This window comes from Leopardus geoffroyi, chromosome D3, assembly GCF_018350155.1.
Source record: "Leopardus geoffroyi isolate Oge1 chromosome D3, O.geoffroyi_Oge1_pat1.0, whole genome shotgun sequence".
Lineage (NCBI taxonomy): Eukaryota > Metazoa > Chordata > Mammalia > Carnivora > Felidae > Leopardus > Leopardus geoffroyi.
In genome coordinates, this window is record NC_059339.1 from 13989855 (window position 1) to 14011528 (window position 21674).

The 21674-nt window shown below is 52.1% G+C and overlaps 1 protein-coding gene across 10 annotated transcripts in view; it reads right to left on the minus strand.

Annotated features, from left to right (window-relative positions):
• Nucleotides 1-1645: 1645 nt before the first annotated feature.
• Nucleotides 1646-21674, minus strand: part of FBXO21 (F-box protein 21) — a 65183-nt gene continuing 45154 nt past the window's right edge. For 4 of the 10 annotated variants that reach the window (XM_045459112.1, XM_045459111.1, XM_045459113.1 and 1 more), the window contains 3 exons: nucleotides 12214-12246; nucleotides 11411-11656; nucleotides 7183-7939 (listed from right to left, as the gene is read on the minus strand). In XM_045459112.1, the coding sequence (XP_045315068.1) occupies nucleotides 7575-7939; nucleotides 11411-11656; nucleotides 12214-12246 (644 nt within the window). In that variant the 3' untranslated portion in view covers nucleotides 7183-7574. Of the gene's footprint in view, nucleotides 1658-1915; nucleotides 1920-3650; nucleotides 3661-7182; nucleotides 7940-8167; nucleotides 8180-11378; nucleotides 11657-11707; nucleotides 11740-12213; nucleotides 12247-20111; nucleotides 21164-21674 lie in introns of those variants that run through there. The other 6 variants (XM_045459117.1, XM_045459116.1, XM_045459118.1 and 3 more) reach the window with 4 other exon arrangements.

Here is a 21674-nt window from a genome sequence, read left to right on the forward strand (position 1 = left end):
GGTTGGTGGCTGTGAAGTGGCCACCAGGGTGGAGAGTCACAAATCGCGTCAACGTGGCGGTGGCATTCCTCCGCCACCTGGTAGCACGGGTGCACACGTGTCAGTATTCTCTTGGTGAGTTCTGGTAGTGTGACCTTGGACCAGCTGCTCGCCAGCTGTGCTGAAAGATGTGGCTCATTAGCCCCGTGTCCCAGAGACTCCAGTGGCCTATCAGCCTCGAGGGCGCGTGGCCAGGGCACCAGGGACGCCCCACAGGTGGCCTCCTGTCTTTCCACTCAGGGTACATGTGGGTCCTCGGGCGGTAGGGACAATCCTGGTAAAGGGAGCGTGAGTAATCTGGGGGAGGCTGAGTGCGACCTTGGGTAAGTAGCTTCTCTTCTCTAGCTTCAGTGTGTCCTTTGTTAAAAAAAAAAAATGAAGAAGAAGAAGAAAGAAATGAAAAAAAGAAAATCTGCCTTTATCCTTCCTTGCAGGCAAAATGTGTAGGTGAAGGCTTTGGGCTCTCTGAAAGTCAGGTGTCACGAGTTTTAAAGATGATTTGTCAGGGCACCTGGGTGGCTCGGTCGGTTAAGTGTCGTAACTCTTGATTTCGGCTCAGGTCGTGATCTCGCGGTTTGAATTTGAGCCCCGCATCCGGCTCTGTGCTGATGGTGGGAACCTGCTGGGGATTCTCTCTCTCCCTCTCTCTTTGTCCCTCCCCCATTTGTGTCGTGTGTGTGTGTGTGTGTGTGTGTGTCAAAAATAAATGAATAAACTTAAAACAATTCATATTAAACAAAAAAGATGATTTACGTAGCCCCAACTGAATGTGTGAAGGCAGAACCACACCGGTGAAAGGGCGAAATTGAGGTTTGGGGGCTAGATTGTGTGGAACCAGGGTGCAAGGTCAGAATCCTCACGTGCAGCCCCAATATCCTGGAAAATCCCCCAGGGGCCATCAAGTATGGTGCGCAGAGCTTTGCGGATAACGAATCAACTCACACGGGCAGAGCCTGAAAACAGCAAGACATCATTTGAAACAGTGTTTTGAGTTTTGTTTAAACTGTTCCCTTCTCCTTTCTCTCCCCCTAGACCCCCCAACCCCTCCAAAGCCTCCAGTAGGAGCTCACAGCTCCTGGCGGGGGCGGGGGGGGCACCACAATTTAGCCTTGGGAGGACTTCATCTCTGTACTCTAGCCCCAGAATTTATTTTGACTTCAGAAAAAGTCAGGGGTCACCCTGCTGGCGCTCTGAGCAAGTTCCAAACTCAGTGTGCATTGAGAAGTGTCTGGTGTGGTGGGCAGGGGTGGGGGACCGGGGTCTGCTCCTGTTAGAAGCCCCCCAATGAGGGATGGAGAGGCAGGGGTGAGCAGGATGAAGGCACCTATGTTCCAAATCCCAGGACCTGCCCTGTGCCCTCCCCTGCTGACTTCTGCTCCAACAGCAGGATGGTCAAACAGCAGGATGGTGAGGAAGGGGAGAAGTGACACATTAGGAACCCGCAGACTGGGGCGCCTGGGTGGCTCAAGGGTTAAGTGTCTGACTTTGGCTCAGGACATGATCTCACGGTTTGTGGGTTCAAGCCCCGCGTGGGGCTCTGTGCTGACAGCTCAGAGCCTGGAGCCTGCTTCCGATTCTGTGTCTCCCTCTCCCTCTGCCCCTCCCCCACTCATTCCCTCTGTCTCTCTCTCTCTCTAATAAACATTAAAAATTTTAAAAAAAGGAAAGGAACTCGCAGACCGATGGAAACCCCGCTTGTCCCGGGATCACCAGACCCCTTCCTGTCCCTTCGGCAGGCCCTCTCTGGAGGGACGGTGGAGCCCTCCTGGGCAGATGTTGCAAAGCTGGAGGAAACCACGGCCCCGCCCCCAAGCTGCTGCTGTGCTCTGATGTCACCAGAAAGCCTCTCCCGTCAGCTATTCTTAGTCTGGAGAACACACCTCCGCCTGTTAGAAGTTTCTAGACTTCAGGCTCTTTATAAATAACTTAGAAACTTGTAGTGTGCCACCGGCTTAAGCACTTGCTTCTTTTATGCAGGATGTTCAGAGAATCTGGAAGCTGGGGCACCTGCTCCCTCCCCGGCGAACCTTGTAAATACTGTTCCTCTACCCGGAAGGCTGGCTTCCACTTCCATGCAGCCCTCCTGGAACCAGACCTCATCAGTACCAGCAGCTACCCAGGGAGTGGGTCGTGTACGGTGCTGGGCGCTAAGTAAGCACTGAGGGATGTCGGAGGCAGTTCTGGTCGCCACCCGGGGACCCGGGTTCAAATCCGGACCCCGCCCCTCACGGGTCAGGTGATCTCGAGAAGCCACTTTGCTGCTCTTTGCCTCCGCGTCTGCATCTGTGAAACCAGGACACGGGCTGTTGTGCAGGCGACAGGAACCAAAACACGGCACACACACACAGCACGCTTGGGGTGGCACAGGGGAGCTCTCTCTGAGGGCCCGTGTTGCTCCTGGGGTGAACGAGAAAGTGCTTCCGGAGGAGGGACTGTTCTCTCTGTTCACCCACAGGAAACAGAGACCCCGGCCTGCAGGTTAAACGACTTGCCCACAGCTGCTCAATTAGTATCAGAAGTCGAATTTGAACCTGGGTCTCTGCCGCCAGAAGCACACAATTATGAAGTGCTGTTGCCCCCTAGGGCATGAGGAGGAATCAGAACCAAGTCTAGTGTGTGGGGGTGGGGTGGGGTGGGGTGGGGGGACTCCCTATCTCTCCGAACCTGAGGGAGCCATCCCTCTCCACCGTCTGTTTCTTTTCCCTTGAGACCTTGGGCAACTCAGTGCCCCTCGCTGAGCTTCAGTTTCTCCATCTATAGACTGGGTTTATAATAATAGCATCCACTCTGCAGAGGAGCATGAGGACTTTGAAAGGGGCGGGGGGCGCCCTCTTCGGCGTCCTGGGTAGAGCAGACACCCCCCACCCCCGCCCTCCCGCAAGACCAACTGACCTCCAAGATGCGCCAAGGTTGGAACGCTCCCGTCTTCCTCCACACGTCCCTAGAGCCCTGGGCACCGATCCCGGGCGACTTGCATCGGTCGATCGTGTGCGTAAATATCTCCCTCGATGGACACGAAGGTTCTGCCGTTGTCCTCGCCAGGGAGCAGGTGCCCAGGAGGATCAGAGCAAGGCTGCTTCCCCAGCTGCCTCCCCTCACCACCCCCCTCCCTCCCCGGGGCATTACGTACTAGCTCACTTTGCATGGTGAAACACCATCTGGAGACTTTTTATCTAGGCGTTCCCCACATTTTTCCATGTTTGTGATGGAGCACCGCACGGGGTAGAATTCACGGCAAAGGCCAGTGCCTCTTGCTGGCGGCAGGAGGGAGTCGGGCATAGAGCAGAGTGACAGGACCCAAGGGGAGGGGAGCAGCCCCTTCCCCAGCCCCCTCCAGGCTGGCCGGCTCACTGAGCCCTTGCTCTGCGCATTCGAGCCTTACCAGTCCCGTGCTACCACCAGACGATGGGAAGAGGGGGGCTCAGCAGGGACGAAGGCTGCTCACGAGGTGTGGGCCACGAAACAGTGTGGCCAGCTGCTGTTTCACTTATCAGACTCGAATGAGTTCCCCTCACCTCTTGAGCTTTCCTTCTCTTGGAGGCTCGTTCTCCAAAGACCGGTTGTCAGTTCTCCTTTCTGGAAAATCCTTCTCTGCTGTCCCTGACTCCCACCACGCTCTTCCTTCTCTGGAAATCTACAGGAGTAAGAGCCAGGAGGAGCCTGGGGTGCGCCATCATCAGGGCCCCAGGGTGCAGCATCAGCAGGGTGCGATGAAAGTTCTCAGCAGGAGTCGTGACCCTGGCAGGTGCGAAGAATTCAGGGCAGGAGGAAGCCGTGCAGACGGCACAGTTCGGCAGCTCTGAAGAAAAAACGGGGGCTGGAGAGTCAAGGTGGGGGGGGTCAATTAGGGTATCTGCCATCAGACCCAGGGAATCTAGGCTTTGAGACCACAGCCCCCCATGGAGAGTGAAGGGGACCCGGAATCTTCCATTGGCATAGTGACTACAATTAAGATTCGGCTGAGGTCCCTGGAAAAATCAATTCCTTCCTCCTGGCCAAAGAGCAGTTTGCAGACTTCTGTACTTCCCGGGAGCATCAGCTTGCTTGGGATTGCACGGCGCTTTTCTTAGGACTTTACTCCCCAGACGGGTTGTACTATTTAGTACGGAGATGAAAAACTAAAGCAAAGCCATAGTTCTTGGTCTTTATTTTCATCCTATCTTATAATGGAAAGCAACCTACATATATTTTGTATTTTCAGTGCTTAACACATGGAAGAGAATTTGGCATCCTCAAACAGGAAGGCTTTGTGGCTCCCATTTTAAAGGTACCGAGTCGTCGGTATGGCCAGATCTTCTTTCCTAAATGTGGCAAAATACACATGAACACAAAACTGACCTTCTTAACCACTTTTAAGCGCACGTTTCGGTGGCGTGAAGCACATTCACATTGTATCGGGCAGATTTTTAATTTGAAAGTTGTAAGTTTGCAGAGAGGATGTTACTGTTGAAGAGAATGGAGATTTGCCACATTCAAAAGTTCAACTTAGTGGATGTATAAGAATTCATGAGGGCCATCTGGGTGGCTAAGTCAGTTGAGCATCTGACTCTTGGTTCCAGCTCAGGTCATGATCTCGGGGTCGTGGGATTGAGCCCTGCTTGGGATTCTCTCTCTCTCCCTCTGCCCCTCTCCCCGACTTGTGCTCTATTTCTCTCTCTAAAATTAAAAAAATATATATATTTTTTAATTCATGAAGTACTTGGAAGGTTTGGAAAAGTGCTTAAGAAGAAATCAAATATATTAAATTCATGAGTGCACTTAAAGTATTTAAGGGGAATTAAATTTTTTTTTTAAAAGAAGTGATTGTAAAATGCAGTCAATTTTATAAACAAAATGGATTCATAAATTCAACACAAAATCTTAGGGAAGAACTGTGTTTTGAATTTGTGTTTGTAAGAAATAGAATATTAATTGGAAAAAAACAGCACAGAGGTCCCGGATCCCCTTTCACAAAAGGCTTTCAAGACAGCAAGTTGACACAGAGTGCTTCCCAGCCTTAAAACCATTTGTGCGTAAGAGCTCACTGTTCAGCAGTTCCCAAACTTGAGTGTGCATCACAAGCCCTCGGAGGGCGGCTTGTTCACAAACAGAACTTGGGCTCCAGCCCCAGAGTTCCTGATCCAGTGGGTCTGGTGCCCAAGAGCCCGTGTTTCGTTTCTTTTTTCTCTTCTCTTTTTTTTCAAGATTTTATTTTTAAGCAATCTCTACACCCAGCGTGGGGCTCAAACTCACAACCCTGAGATCAAGAGTTGCACGCTCTTCTGAATGAGCCAGCCAGGTACCTCAGAGCCTGTATTTCTAACAAGTTCCCAGGAGATGCTGATGTAGCTGGTCCAGGGACCAGACTTTGAAACCCAGGGTGCTAGGTCCACACAACGTACCCCGAGAGGCCAGGTGGTGGTTTTTTGTTTTGTTTTGTTTTGAAGTAAGCTCGAAGCCCATCACGGGGCTTGAACTCATGATCGTGAGATCAAGTTGCGTGCTCTACAGACTGAGCCAGCCAGGCGCCCCCCATTTACTATGAACGATCAAGGGCTGGCTATGAGGGCAATACTTACGTACTGCCCACAAGTGGCCACGCCCGAAGCCCCTGGTCTCAGGGTCTTTCTCCAGGAAGGTGAGGGAGGTGACGGTGCCTAGTGACCGAAGACAGTGAGGCCACCTTATCTGCGCTGTTCCCCCAGCCTCGGCTTGCGGGGACGTGGGATTCCTTCCTGTCCACGGAATGCCTAGCGAGCGCAAAGGCAGAGCAGAGACGCTGGCCTGGTGGGAAGCGCCAGCCCCAGGGCAGGACGGGGGGCTGAGCAGACCAGCCGCACACAGGGGCGGCTGAGGAGCCAGGGACACGGGGTGTGAGTGGCCACCTGGCCAGGTGCCTGCCGCGGAGAACCCCGGGAGACGTAACCACCAGCTCATCGTCCGAGGAAAGAGTCTCTTTGAAGGTCACCTGGTGACTTTTCAAATGTGGGCTGTCAGATTAGGGACTCCTGCTCTTGGGGTGCGGCCGCCGTCCCGATGAGGAGGTGGACATTCCCACGCCTGCCCCAGTTCCCTCAGAAGAGAGCCCTGGAGTTTTCTTCCCTGGCTGTTCTTGTGGGAGAATGTTCTGCCACCTCCCCCATGGCTCGCGCCATACTTTGTTCAGCTAGTTCTTGGATCGAAACGCAGAGGGATTACGTGAGTTGGGCTTCTCTAAGACTGACATGAGGAGACAGATGGCTCTCCCCAGCTGGGGCTCCTCAGGCCCCTGTCTCCCTGGTATCTACAGGGAACTTCTCCTCAGGGATTCTGCACATTTGGTTGGAAAGTGAACAGGGAGACATTCAAGATTGTGTAGCCACAGTAGGAGGAAACATACTAAGCTGCCTTCTCTTTGTACCAATGAGCATTTATTTATATAATAAGAATGATGCGTTATTTCGGTTATTTAGGACCTGTTAAGGCTCTAAGTAAGGAATACTTGCTTGGTGTAAACATCACAGACAGACATTATCTCTCTTATTAAGAAGCTGGAGATGAGCATTTCCAGGGTTGGTACAGAAGCTGAGCAAAGTTGGGACCCTGGGCTGGCATTTCTGCAGTCCTTCGGGCTCTCCCCTCATGGCTGTAACGTGGCTGCAGCAGCTCCAGACATCACATCCTCTCAAAATATAGGTATTCGGACCAGGATGGGAGGAGAGGCAGAAAGGAAAGGCTTCTCCTCTCATCAGGGAGCGAAATCTTACCAATATCTCTGTGCAGATGCATTGTATGTCAGGCTGAGTCCCACACCCTCTCCCAGACCAATCGCTGGCAAACTGGGTTAACCATACTTGGCTTTCACCGCTTGTAGGTAGTTCATATCTAACTGGGGGAGCTAGGTACATTGCTGCCAGAACAAAGTTTGGGTTCTTTTTGTAAGAATGAAGAACTAGCTATGGAACAGCAACCAAGATGCAGTAAGCTGTCCCTGGGGTCCTGCTAGATCCCTGGCTTCATGTGACGTCCTTTTCGCCAACCGCCAACTATCTCCTGAGTGCCTCGTACCCCCTTGGCATTGTGCTAAGCACATGAAGATAATCTGGGGACAGAAGGGACCAGAGGCGGTCCCACTGACTAAGCATGCATTGTTGCAGGTGTCGACAAAGCATGGCTGACCCCTGGTTTTGCAAATAAAGTTTTATTGGAACACGGCCACGCCTGTTTGTTTAGGTCTCTGGCTGTTTCCCTCGTACCACAGCAGAGCTGAGCAGTTGCAACAGAGACTATCACGCCTGCAAAGCCTGTATTATTTACTATCCGGCCCTTCCTTTACAGAAGACATTTGTCAGTCTGGGCCTTGCCGTGCTACCCGTCATTATTGACAATTCGGAGGACTGCCTGCCCTCTGGGAAGATGACACGCGCAAAAGGAGAACACAATAGGCATGACCCATCACTCGAGTCTATGTGTCTGGAAAGGTGTGGGGGCATCTCATGGAACGGATGGCTTCTTCCTTTTTCCTTCTCAAAGGATTTTTTCAGGGTGGCTCCGTGGGTTGAGCGTCCGACTTTGGCTCAGGTCATGATCTCATGGTTCGCGGGTTCGAGCCCCGCGTCGGGTTCTGTGCTGACAGCCCAGATGTGTTCCAAATCCACGCAAACAGACGCAGCAATGAGCGGCCAAAGCCTCGCAGTAGGGCCTCCTGAACCCCACGTGTCACTGGGGCACCAAGGGGTGGCAGTGTCTTCATCTAAAATGAAATGAGGATATGGGGCCCCCAGGTGGCTCAGTCGGTGAAGCGTCCGACTTCGACTCTGTTCCCGGGTTCGAGCCACTTGTCGGGCTCTGTGCTGGCAGCTCGGAGCCTGCCTGGAGCCTGCTTCGGATTCTGCGTCTCCCTCTCTTTCTGCCCCTCCTCTGCTCGCACTCTGTCTCTCTCCTTCAAAAATAAATAAGAATATTAAGAACAATTTTTTTTTTAATGAAATGAGGACAGAGAGATGGCACACCCAGGCAAGCGGGTGGCCCCGCAGAGGCATCCGGAAGCAGATCGCGGGGAGAAGTTACGGTCAGGAGGTGGAGTGGGGCCCGACGAAGTCCTCCCGGCCTTCGATCTGTGAGGCTCCACCAGAGAAATGACAGAAGGAGTTAAAAACAAGCTGGGAACAGATCTGGTTTTCTTCTGAGTCACCCAGGGAGGGAAAATGGAAAATTCCCAGTCTCCCTCTCTCTCCTTCCCAAATGGGAACACGGGTTCCCGGGAGGGGACGGCGTAGCCTGGGGTGTGAGACCAGCTGGCAGGACACCGGGGCCATCTTGTGTGGTGGCTCGCTCCTTTCTGGCTCTCTGGGTGCTCCCTGCTCAGCACAGTCTTCCCTTGCCAGGTCGCGGGGTGCCAGGAGCCTAATGAGATGGTAAGGTTAGTGCTGCTGATGGTTTTGGGCCGCTGCCTGATGGGGGTGACTCATGCCGAATGTACCTTGCCTGGACAGTGACGCGTAGCAGAGTCCATCACGGCCAGAGGAAACTACAAAGCCGGTGCCCCAGATCTCCTGGCCTGCCCTCACCACGGAACCATCTGTTTGTCTCTATTACCACGTGCACAACACTGTTAGGAGACCTCTGCCTCCCTGCTCTGTGGCTTACCTGGGGATGGCGGCTCCACATGTCACAACCTGAGCCCCTGAGACCCGGAATCAGCCCTTCTGTTGTGCAGGGGTACGTCCACCCCCAGCCCCCAGAGGAGGCTGAAACCAGGCTGGATGGTAAACAATGCCCCGACAATTTCAGTGGAAAACTACGAGCAAAGGAAGGTGGAAGGCCTGACACACGTAGAGGGAATCTTAGCCGACGATAAATAACACACCCATAGACATAGAGCATGAGTTACCATCCTGAGAAACCAACAGATCAACAGGTGGTCCTCCGAACGCCTTTGGATGGCAGCTTCTAATCCCCGCCTGGAAAGGCAAAATGATGATGTGCACAAGAATAAGTCATGCTTTGGCACAGGTCATAAGGCATGCCCTGAGTCTACCCCTGGGACTTCAACTAACTCACCCGAACTACACTCTCTGACATTTTGTCACAATTTCACAGACACCGTGTCTCCCCCTCTCTGCCCCTTCCCCGCCATGCTCTGTCTCTCTCTGTCTCTCAAACATGAATAAACGTTAAAAAAAAACATTTTATAAAAAAAAAAAAAAAAGAATAAGTCATGCTTTGGCACAGGTCATAAGGCATGCCCTGAGTCTACCCCTGGGACTTCAACTAACTCACCCAAACTACACTCTCTGACATTTTGTCACAATTTCACAGACACCTGTAGGCACTTTTATACAAGAGGTTGCCTTGTTCTACTCTATCCTGGCACAGAATCAAGGCTCTGAGGAGTGTGAGCGTGGACAGTATGGGATGTTTGTGCTTTTGGGGCAGAGTATCTGTTGTGGGAAGGTAAAGGGACTTCAGTTAATGTTCTAGAAGCATTTGCCTGCCACAGTGTCAGCCGCTGTGGATACAGATGGGAATAAGTGTGAATGCTGACATTGGGAGCTCACGGTTTTACATCCCACTGAGGTCTCGCCCCGCCCCTGCTGCCCCAGCAGAAGGGAAGTCGGCTTCACGGCCCAATGGCATGACACATGCCAGCCAGACTTGGGTGAATGAGCCCCTGCTTCTCAGAGGCACGTGTGGTCTAAACAGCCAAGGCAGCACACCACTCGGGCCACTGTGAGTCTAAATCACCCCCACACTAAACCAGGTTAGTCCGGGTGTGAGAGGAGAGTCCCATTTGGTTCTAAACCTCTGCTGACTGTGTCTTCCACATCATGAGGTCCAGGCCCTAAAGGCAGATGAACAGACTGGCGGAAATGGAGGAGAACGGTGGCCCTGTGCCCAGCCGCCCACGCCAAGCACTAACGGAGAAGCCGGCTGCAAGCGTGCAAAACTGGAGGTTTTGGGAACAGTATCCGCTTAGACCAAGGGACTTGGATGAGCCCCAGCCCGTGGTATCTCCAGTCCTGACAAGACTCTGGGCTGGACCTCTCCAGATGAATGCTTTCAAGTCTGCATTTGTGGAAGAACATCTCTGTCATCCAGGGCTCAGAAAAACAACCCCCTCCCACCCAGCCTGGGAGGGGAGAAGTGGAGGGCGTTGGGTTAAGTAAGCATTTGAAGACAGGGGCTCGTGGAAGATGTAACTGGAAACGGCTGTTGGTGGAGCCCTACCCACGGCCAAGCATCCTGCGTGGGCCAAGAAGGGTAGATGCTTAAGGCCCAGGAGGGGTAAGAGGCAAGAATGCGAACGTTTCGATGCATCAGCACATCACTGGCTCGTTCACACGATGGGCAGGCTCAGAAGAAGAGAGGCCATTAGGTTCTCTGTGTTTGCAAGTGGAATTGCTGAGAACCAGACCCAGAAATAAAGCACAGCCCCCAGACCGACCTTGGATGGATTATCTTCTTATACCTCAGCCCAAATCATTGTTCTTAGAGCCAATGCAGTCAATGGAATTAGGGTCTTCTTAGGCTGAGTTTGGATGGGTTATTTTCTTAAAAAAAAAAAAAATTTTTTAACGTTTATGTATTTTTGAGAGAGAGAGAGAGAGAGAGAGAGAGAGACAGACAGAGCATGAGCAAGGAAGGGGCAGAGACAGGGACAAACAGAATCCGAAGCAGGCTCCAGGCTCTGAGCTGTCAGCACAGAGCCCGACACGGGGTTCGAACCCACAAACCTTGAGATCATGACCTGAGCTGAAATCAAGAGTCTGATGCTTAACTGAGCCATCCAGGTGCCACCCTCCCAATGCCCTAACTTAAAATAAAACTCTCTATTTGTTTTTAAGAGAGAGAGAGAGAGAGAGAGAGAGAGAGAAAGAGAGAGTGAGCAGGGGAGGGGCAGAGAGAGAGACAGGGAGACACAATTCGAAGCAGGCTCCAGGCTCCGAGCTGTCAGCACAGAGCCCGATGCGGGGCTCGAACTCACAAACTGTGCAATCATGACCTGAGCGGAAGCTGGACGCTTAACTGACTGAGCCACCCAGGTGCCCCTAGATGGGTTATTTTCTTATACCTGGGCCCAAATCATTGTTCTTAGAGCCAATGCAGTCAATGGAATGAGGGTCTTCAGGGTACCTAATTAAGGAAGAAAGTCGCAAGGTCACGTATGGGCCTTTATGAGAGAACTCCGCTACCTTGAGTTCTGCAGAGCTTCTGGGCAGACAGTGCTAATTGTGGGGGCTCCCGCTAAGCCGTGAGTGGAAAATGTAAGCAACCCATCCCTTTGTGGGCAGAAGGGGGGGACCACCCATCTCTGCTAAATTAGCAAACGCTTTAAAAAAAACAAAACAAAACCCTGTTTCTGCTGAATTTTATGCCCCTCGTCAAGGAACATCTCAGAGCCGAAGCTTACCTGAAACCACAGGTCTCTTGTTGTCAGGATGCCACAGGCTCACCTCGGGCAAACAGACTTCCTGGTGAGTGATTTTCAACAGCTTCTCTTGAACAACTTCTACCCACGGGGCCAGGTGCTCCCCAGGGTGCTCCAGGGAAATTGCAAGTGGTGTAAGATTCTGTGGGAACACTGGTTGGTCCTCAACACCCAGTCTCATACTGAGGATATGCTTCTTGCTGTTAACTTTCTTAGGTACGCACGGCACTGTGGTTGGGGAGGAAAGCATCCTCGTTCTTAGGAGAGAGGCATCAAAGAATTTAGGGAGAAGTCTCAGGTTGTCTGAGACACTTTCACATGGGTCGGGGGGAAAACGTATAGAGAGAAGGGAAATAAAGAAAATATAGTAAATGTTGAACCTTGGTGCAGGGTATGTGAGTTTCTATTACCCTTTTCAACTTTTTAAAAAAGTTTATTTATTTTTTAGTAATCTCTATACCCAACATGGGGCTCGAACTCACCACCCCAATATCAAGAGTTGCATGCTTCTGACTAAGCCAGCCAGGTGCCCTGACCCTCTTTCAACTTTTCGATGTTGCTTCTGCTTAGACTTCCGTTTAAAGAAAATAGTCAAGTGGATTGTACAGTAGGGTCAGTAACCTACAGCCTGTGGGCCTTCCCCAGCCCATGCCTGTTTTTGTCAATAAAGTTTTATTGGCACAAAGCCACACTCACTCATTGACCTATTGCCTATGGCTGTTTTCCTGCTGCAAGGGCAGGCCTGAGTAATCGTGTGGCCTGAAATTTCAGCCAAAAATACTTACTCTCTGGCCCTTCCCAGGAGAAGTCGGCGACCCCTGCTTGAGGAGAAATCATATTTTAGGTTACGGTTACACAAGATGAGCTAAGTTCCAGAGATCAATTACACTTCCATAAAGCCGGAGGGGAAAAAAGCAACTGCCTATAAAAAGTCTTTGCAGGTTTTGAGGCGCCTGGGTGGCTCAGTCAGTTAGGCGTCCGACTTTGGCTCAGGTCATGATCTTGCGGTCTGTGGGTTCGAGCCCCACGTCAGGCTCTGTTCTGACAGCTCAGAGCCCGGAGCCTGCTTTGGATTCTGTGTCTCCCTCTCTCTCTCTGCCCCTCCCCTGCTCATGCTCTGTCTCTCTATCTCTCTCTCTTTCAGAAATAAGTGAACATTTAAAAAAAATTTAAAAAGTCTTTGCAGGTTTTGAATAAGATTTCCCCAAACTTCAAGAGGACAAATTTCCCAGACAATGAGGGATAAATAACGCTTTCTCATCCTCCGTCACAGTGAATGTGAGGGAAATAAGAGACTGCTGAAGCTGGCGGGGAGGTTGCCACGCAGTTAGCAAGGGAGAAATTTAACAAGGTTTTGAATGCCAAATAGTAAGGGATGATGTTATTAGCAAGTTTCCCTGCAGGACAAGAAAACCCTCAGAGGAAGCAATTTGGGGGCAACAGAAACACCTCCGCAGTCAAATCCAAAGGCTCAGGCTTGAGTACCTGATCTGAGCCACCCGCCAGACACCCTCCACGGGCCTCATTATTTCTCTTTGTAAAATGCCAGGAACAATGGTCTAGCAGAGGCCTTTAGCTTTCAAATTTCCTAATCTCCTGGGAGTGGTTTCATACAAAGGGAGCCATTACCCAGAAAGTCTTACAACTGCACTTTCTTTCATCTCATTTTTTTTTTTTAAGTAGGCTCTACCCCCAAGGTAGGGCTTGAACTCACAGCCCTGGGATCCAGAGTCTGATGTACCACTGACTGAGCCAGCCACGCGCCCCGTTTTCATCCCATTTTTAGAAGAGGCAAGTCAGGGCAAAGACCGGGTAACAGGGATCCCAAAAGTTCCTTAGAATATACGGGTTAGCAGTTGCAGGTGACAGAAACGGCACTTCTCCGGGCAGAGCTCCTGGCACAAAGGTGGGTGCCATGAAGACACTCAAGACACCAGGGGTCGACCAGCTAGAAGACAGAGACAGCGGCTCTTCCCAGTGCCACCTCCCAGAGAGGGACGACAGTGGGGCGACACTGTCCCCGAAGGGCAAATGGTTGCTGGGGAGGATGAAAAGTCATTACTCTCCGGATGTATAAAGCACAGGTGTCCATATGTGCATAAGCAGACTTAACATCGCATTCAGGGTTCATGGCAGGTCTCTTCCCAAGAGTCCAAAAGTGGAAACAACCCAAAGGTCCGTTAATAGCTGAATGGATAAACAAAACGTGGCGCGTCCACACAACGGAGTATCATTCGGCCTTAGGAGGACTGGAACACTGATTCATGCTACGGAGCGGATGGCCTGTGAAAACGCTGCTAAGTGGAAGAAGCCAGTCGCCAAAGATCACGTGCTGCCTGATCCCACCCTCATGAACTGTTGGGAACAGGCCAATCCATAGAGCAGGAGGTAGACGGGGCGCTTGGGGGAGGGAGGAATGGGGAGTGGTCGCTTAAAACAGGGCTTTACTTTGAGGTGGCGAGAGTGTTTTCATCTACACAGAGGTGGCGGTCGCACAACTTTGTGAAGGTACTAACTGCCACTGAGCTGTGCATTTTTAAATGATTCGCTTCAGGGGCGCCCGCGTGGCTCAGTTGGTTATGCATCCCATTTCAGCTCAGGTCGTGATCTGTTTGTGAGTTCGAGGCCCGCGTCGGACTCTGTGCTGACAGCTCAGAGCCTGGAGCCTGCTTCCGGTTCTGCGTCTCCCTCTCTCTCTCTGCCCCTCCCCCACTCGGACTCTCTCTCTTTCTCAAAAATAAACACTAAAAAAAATAAAATGGTTCACTTTATGTCATGTGAATTTCACCTAAAAAAAGAGACAGCAAAACAATTTCATGGGGGAGGTGACGAGGAAAAACTCGTCTGAGGTTCGTGGGATGGGTGGGGAGGCAATACTGGAAAAAAGGCCGAGCAGAGCCGGGGAAGGGGGTACAGGGAGGGATGTAGGAGAGCCTGTGGGCCAAGTCCTCTGCATGCGAACAGCAGGTGGGGTTCAGGGCAGGCCGCCCCCAAAGACGCCACTGTGGCTTATTGATCATTTTGAACTAAAGTGCAGCCAGGGCAAGGAGGGCACTTTGACCCTCCTTTGTCCCCCTGAGAGCAGGAAATCCTTCTCCCTTGCGCACGGTACTCCCGCCCCGTGCCAGGAGAAAGAGAGGCGTCCTTATCACCAGCGGGAACTCGGGGCCGAGAAGCCTGTGGAAACCACCCTGGCTGCTTCTCCACTAATCTGCGGCCCCACGCCCAAACCCCTTGCCCTCGATTCTCCACAGAAGTGTTGGTTGTCTAGAAGGCACAAATGATGCCTGCCGTGGGCACTCCTCTGAGTGTCTTATTTCTAGGGGCTCCTGCAAGAAATTACATTTACTACTATTTTTTCTCCTGTTCATCTGTCTTGTGTCAATTTAATGATGAGACCAGCCAAAGAACCTAGCAGGAAGGAGGGAAGTCAATGTTCTGTCCTGGGGCCATGACTGAGGGAGGACATCACCATATAGTTAAGTGGTGCGGTATTAGAGAATTCCAAAACCTGGGGGGAGGACCAGGTTTTGGAGACAGGGAAAACACACACACACACACACACACACACACAACAACGAGCTTTCATTGAGTGCTCCGACTTCTGCGGCTTGACTATGAACGTTTCCATTAAGATCTGTGTCATTCTAAGGGAAGCAGTTAGGAATTCTGGCCCCTCGAGGATTCTAGAATGCATGCTGCCCGGCTGGTTCTCTCCCAAATTTCTTTCCTTTTTTTCTGTCAACTTCCTTTCCTAAGTTCACCGAACGATTTGCCTTTAGGTCTTTCCAAACCCCAGATAACTTGCCATCATTATCCTTTTTTTTTTGCACAGCCAAATGGGGAAGAATTTCCTATGGGAATATTAGCCTAACTCTAAACTTAAACCCCACCCTCCCCTGCACCCCCGTCACCCACAAAACTAAAACGTTTTAAAGGGGAATCCGCTGTGAAAAAAAAACCCTAAATCGCAGGGCGGCAGCCTGGCAGTGAGGTGGCAAGGAACACCTTGCCGGAGGCTGGGAGGCGCGAGGGCCGCTTTTGGGGCTTTGCTTACCGTTTGCAGCGTTTGGAGCCACTGGGGTGCTGCATCTGGTCTAGGGGAAGCAGCCGAAGAGAGAATATAGCGTGTGTCCACTGCCCTTTGCCGCTTACAGCAAGGTCATCACGAGGAAGATGCTCAGCGGAAAACGCGAGAACCAGGGGTCAGAAATCCCGGGCTTCCTAGGTTCCAAAACGGAACTGCTTCTGTGCGACCCCCAGCACGAGAGGAGGAGGAGGATCACTTTGAGCCATGCAGGCTCGTTAAACACCTTGACCCAGCTGTGGCTAATATCAGACTCAAGTGGCCGCCGTTAAGCCAGGGGGTGGGGGCCGAGATAGGCACGGGCAAGAAAACAGAACAGGCTGGCAAGTTCTGGCAAAGAACTATGATCACGGGCACAGATAGGGGAGTAGTCTAAGGGTTCGAGGGAATCGTTCCCAGAGGAATCACGAGCCGGGAAAATGAAAGACGCCCGGGGCTGACCCCAGACCTGCACCAGGCGGGAAGTACTCGGTCAAGTTGCCCAGCTCCCAGGGAAGATGCGCCCCCTCCCCCCACTAGTGGTGTGACCAGGGAGGACTGGGCTCAGAGGGGAGGAGGGGCGGCAGCAACCAGTCTCCCCACCCCCCTCCCCCCACTGTGGGGGGCAGGGCGGCTTCATGGTACCTGCCCACCTGCCCAGCAGAGTATCTTGTCACTGGCAGCACGGTGGCTTCTGTGCGTCTCGCTCTTCTTCCAGGTGGCAGTTTGTACTGCAGCTGTCTGGCCCCTGCATCCTCACTGAATGGGGACCGGGGGGAGGGGCATGTCAAAACTTCTGGTTTAGGGGGCTGGTCCCCAAGGAGCCACAGCGGACTGACTCCGGCGGGACACAGGAAGTGGGTAGGAGAGGTTTGGGGTGAGCCGCACAGATGAGGCGGGGCCCCCAAGCCTTTCCTTTTCCACAGGTGCACGGGAGGCCGTTCCCTTCGGAGTTATGCTGTGGGTGGGTCCGCGACTTGTGTGGCTCCTGAGGCAGAAGTGACACACGTGGCTTGTCCTGAGGCCTCCTCTCTTTCCCCACCCCCGTGGCCATCTGCTGTAGACGGAGGAGTTAAACTCCCACCCCTGGTGGCTGTGCTGCTGCGGCCAGAGCAAAGCAATAGTTTCTGGACTGAGTGGTATCTGCCACCCGAAAGTCTGACCTCACAGAGGCGGTCTCCCCGGGGAGGAGGCACGTCCTGCCGTGGGGAGCACACCCAGAGTGGGGAGGCCACATCGGTGTCCAGGTCTTCATTCCCAGCCCCCCCTGGTGGAACGTGAGAGGCAGTGCCACCAAGGGCCACCCCAGCTTCCCCGCATGGAGCCCCCCCCCCCCACCCCAGCCCGGACGTGTCCCTCTGTGCTCACTGCCCTTTGGGGCAGGTGGATGACGGCTCCCCGGTGCTCTCGGAGGCCGCACACCCCGAAGCAGACAGCAGAGCCCCCTGCCCACCCCATCCCCCTGCCCGGTGTTAGGTGAGCAAGAAAGGTCTATTGTGTTCGAGCCACGGTATATTTTTGGGTCTATTTATTACAGAACTAGCATTACCCTAATACAATCATCGCTAAATGGCCATAATACATTTATTCTATAATTGCACAGAATTTTATTCACCGAAGGAATGTCCTTTCCTCTCAAGACTCTAAGTGTTCAGAACTGAAACGTTTAGAAGTTAAAGTGGCTGCAAAGGATAAAACCAGTGCGAGGTAGTTGCTAAAGTTGGCGGTAGTGTGGTAGTCAAGAGCTGGCGCTCGGAGGTCGGGTCCCCGGGTCCCCCGCCCGCTGTCCCACCTGCGCGCAGTGCGCTCCGGCTCCCCGTCTGCTCGGTGGGACGCTGGCGGGGCCCGCACCTTGGCTGAGCTCGGCAGACTGTGGCCCACGGGCCAGACCACCCCAGAGCCCGTTTTCTTTACAGCCCTCGAGCTGAGAAGGTCTTCTACGTTTTGGAAAACAAAGAACACGTGACCTTAAGTGGCCCGCAACAATAATCGACCGCCCGGCCCTGCCTTAGAGGGTTGCCGTGAAGAATATAGGTGAGGCCAGTGCTGGCTCAAAGTAAGCTTGCGATACGAAATAACACATGCACCACAACCATCGACGTCTCCAGAAATAAACGGTCACAGGGCCAGATTCTGCATTTCGTCTGGGTGAACATTCACTCCTTTCCTCCAGAAAACAGACAGAAACACATAAACAGCTACATCTGGATTATTATGGCCACAGGTTACTTGTCAAATTAAAAGGCTGCTGGTAATCCAGTTTTATGTACTTGGAATATGGAGAAAGGAAAACAAGTTATTTTCCCTTCTAGCGGTAGAAGAGAGCCTAGAACGTGAGCGTTTGACTCCATTTCATGTGTTAAGAAAGAGACATTTTAAAATGAGAACAAGTCCTTAAGTAGGTATTGTAAAATGCAAAACCGATTTAGCAACAGTACGAATGCTGGTTTCGGCGAAAAACAACTCTGCGGTGGAAATTCACTTATGATGGAGAAGCTACCATGAGGTCCAGGTGGAGGCAACGTGAAGCCAGCCTTTCAAAATCGGACTAGACCAAAGTTTTCAAACGAGAGAGAGAGAGAGAGAGAGAGAGACAGAGAGAGAGAGAGAGAGACACGCCTGGCCAAACCAGCCTGAGGATACAGTGGACTAGTTTTGGACACACACAGTGTTTCCCAAAGCACGTCTGCAAACCCTGGACCTCGGGGATGCTGTGTGTGTGTGTGTCCGTCCGTGTGGCAGAGGAAAGTTCTAGGGTCTAAGCAGGGAAGACACAGCACAGTACACTGTCCTCTCATGAAGTCACAACGCACAACAGGATGTTAAAGGTCTGGGACCACTGCGGTGCAGGAAACCGGTGACCGTGTGGCCCCTGACCGCTGCGCTCCGCACGGCGCGGCACGCGGGGGCATCACGGACAGTGTGTGCTCTGCAGGACGTTGTGGACACGTGGAACGTCATGCAGCTATCACCTCGTTAACAACGCACCGGGCACCTGCCCTTTTCCCTTCGTACAAGTACTCTAACAGCAGCAAAAAGCTGCAATGTTCGCATTGTAACCAGGTGCCCTCAATACTCCTAGCCAGCTTCTAAAATTGCTGTTTGGCAAGGAACCCGCAGAACAAAGTACCCTGTTCACTCACCAACGTTAAGAAAAATTCAGTAGAGCCAAGTTTTGCATGTTTGGATCAGAAGAGAAGCCAGAGACGTTCTGTTGCCGTCAAGGCTGGGCTTTCTGTTCCGAAACGAGACCGGGCAGGCCGCTTGTGTGGATTCTCTGGGTAAGTTCCATTTATTAATCATTGTACAAAAAAATCTTGGCATTCATTTGAAGAGAAAAGAAGTCACTCTATCCAAATAGTTAGTATTTTAACATCGTGAAAGTCCTACTTTGTTATAACAGGACTTCTTAAAATGGAGAAAACTTTTGGAAAAAATTTTAAAAAGAAACTTATGATTTATTAGAGTACAGGAGATCCAAAACACGTTTTTAGAAAAATATAAAGTGCCCAAATACCAACTTACACAGGTGACACAGGCTTCCTGGAGCCAAATGAAGCATTCATGAAGAAACACATTTAAAAACGGTCTAGATACATATTTACATTGGGTCACTAAAGGTAAAACCATCCTTCTTGGCTTTGATGTGACTCTAAGGAAAAAGGAAATCAAACCAGAAAACCAACAATTATAACTCAGCATGCTCCACAGTTTCTTAGTAATGCATCTGGTTAGTATTACCTCTGGATTAACTAGTTCTCACCTTCAAACGAGAGTAGTGTAAGACCCCCGGCCTCGGCGGGCTGGGTGCTGTGAGTGGTCACATTTCCCAGGCCGATCGAAACCATCAGGCTCTGGATCTGACTGGCGACAGCGAGCTGGGGCTGGCAGGGGCCGGCCAGACCCTCGCCTCTTTCTAATAACTGCTCACCAGCCGTCAGTGACTACTAAGTGGTCTCGGGTGGCCTCCCCAAACCTCGGTCATCCCAGGGCTTCCAAAGGGGGAAATGAGGCAGTCATCAAACAGGGTGTGGGGAACCACATGCAAATGCACAGAAGGGCGGCGAGGCGGGGTCGGATCACAGCCCCCGAAGCCTCGCTCACCAGAGCGACTGGATTCTTTGCAACTCAGAGAGTAATGTAACTAGGTCCTAACTCCCGAAGGCAGCTTCTACTGGTTAACTACGAATTAGCTAGCTCGCGTGAGAACTGGCAGGTCGAGAGTGGCGGGCGCTTGGGGCTGTGAGGGCCTCGGTGCCCCCGAGCTCAGGGACCAAGGGTGGGGGGCGGGAAACCAGTGGGACCTTCAGGGCAGCGGGGACTCGAGAAAGCAGGGCGCTCCCGCCTCCTTCCCCACGGATTGACACTCCTCAGGTTAAAGACGTTTTACCTGCGTCCACCCTGCCACAGCCGGCAGGGTCAAAGAGTGATTCTAAGGGATGACGGGGGACACGGACCCTCCTCTTTCCCCTTTAAAAAAATGCATAAGGTTCATTATTTCTTTTTTTCTGATTACAAAAGTGAAACCTCCTTCAGGTCTTTGGAGACCACGGAGTGTGGTTTCTAAAAGTGAACATTCTAACACCAGATTGTACTTCCTACTATAAAGAGAACCCATCACTGACTTAAGATCTATTTATGATACTGGAATATTTTTAAAATTAAAGGAGAGAAAAAAGTAGTTATTTCAAAGGGAAGGAGAGTAGACGAATGTGGGAAAATCCATCCATAAAGGCCATTACGGTGCACTTTCTCACAAGATTTCACGTAAGGAAACAGAAAACTGGGGATTTGCAGACAGGAGCACGGACCTGGGAGGAACGTGGCGGGCAACGCTCTGCCGTGCTCCCGCTTCAAATAAAGGAAGAGATAAAGCGGCTGAAATCTGTTTCACGTGTTGGAACAAATAAAGCCGAACGGTTCTGATGACCGATCCGCGTGTTCGCGTCCCCGCCGCTCGGATGCTGCTGCCGTCGCTCGCAGCCTCGCCTCTGAAGAAGCAACTACACGCAGGGCGAAAAGACAAGCGGTCCCGACTCCGGGCCGCGCGCGCTCCACGGCGAAACCAGAAGGGAACCGGTGCAAACATGGAACCCCATCCGTCCGGCAAATGAAACGGTCGGAGACGAGTGTAGACAGACGTAACGGGAAGTGGGCGGGAAGGATGATTCTACGAGTGTCGACTGTGAGGCCTCATGAAGACAGAGTGTCACAAACTGTCACCACAGGACAAGCACACAAGCCATGCCACTGAACACAGTGCCGTCAAATGAATTCACTAGTGTAGGCGGAGAGCGACATTGTCTTTGCAGCTGGAGGAGAGCACACGTTGTTTAAACTTGGTGGGAGGCAACCAGCGCTACTGGTTAAGTGCTTTCCTGGTGGTGTGAATCCAGAGGGATCCGTGGAGACTTCTTCCGGAATCCTGTTCTCCTGGAGACAGCGGCAGCGGCAAAGGCTCGGTGTCCTCTACTGGATATGCTACTCTATGTCCTCCTTCTTTGCACTGTAAATATTCTGCACCGTTTCATACACAGACTCCAGGTCCTCCGGGTACCGGATTTCTAGCTCCGCGTTCGGGATGTAGTGAGTGCCGGTAAACTCTGAGAAATAGCGTCCCACGTCAGGGTGTGAGATTTCTTGAGGCTCCACGTTATATTCCAGGTTTTCTGTTGGCAAAGAGGCACATGGACAGTCCTATTAACACGGACACTTGTGTAGCATCTTTTATCCAGAGAGCGTCCTATCTCTCGCCCCCTTTCGCGCAGCAGGATTGAGGTGGAGAAGGAGAGGCCTGTTTATGGGATCTGAAGGAGGTAACAGGACCAAGGCAGCGGGGGCGGTGGGGACAGTGGGGGGCTGGAGGAATGGGCCCCACCGGCTCCGCACTAAACAGAGTGTTTCCTATTCTCTGAGCAAGAAGTCTGCCCCGGGAAAACGTCCATGCTTTCAGGACCGGCAAACTACAGATGCGTCACGGTCCTCTGACTTGATCGTGCAAACAGCCAAGCGTAAGGGACCCGGGCATCCCAGCCTGCCCGATGGCTGCCACAGGTTCACCCTGTGAAGCCCCCACACCACGTGGCTACAAGTCTGGCACCTGCCACCCGTCTCCTCTACTGACCGGAGCTTCCACACAGACCTCACTTCGTGTCGCCCCCCGCCCGGTGCCTTCCGATC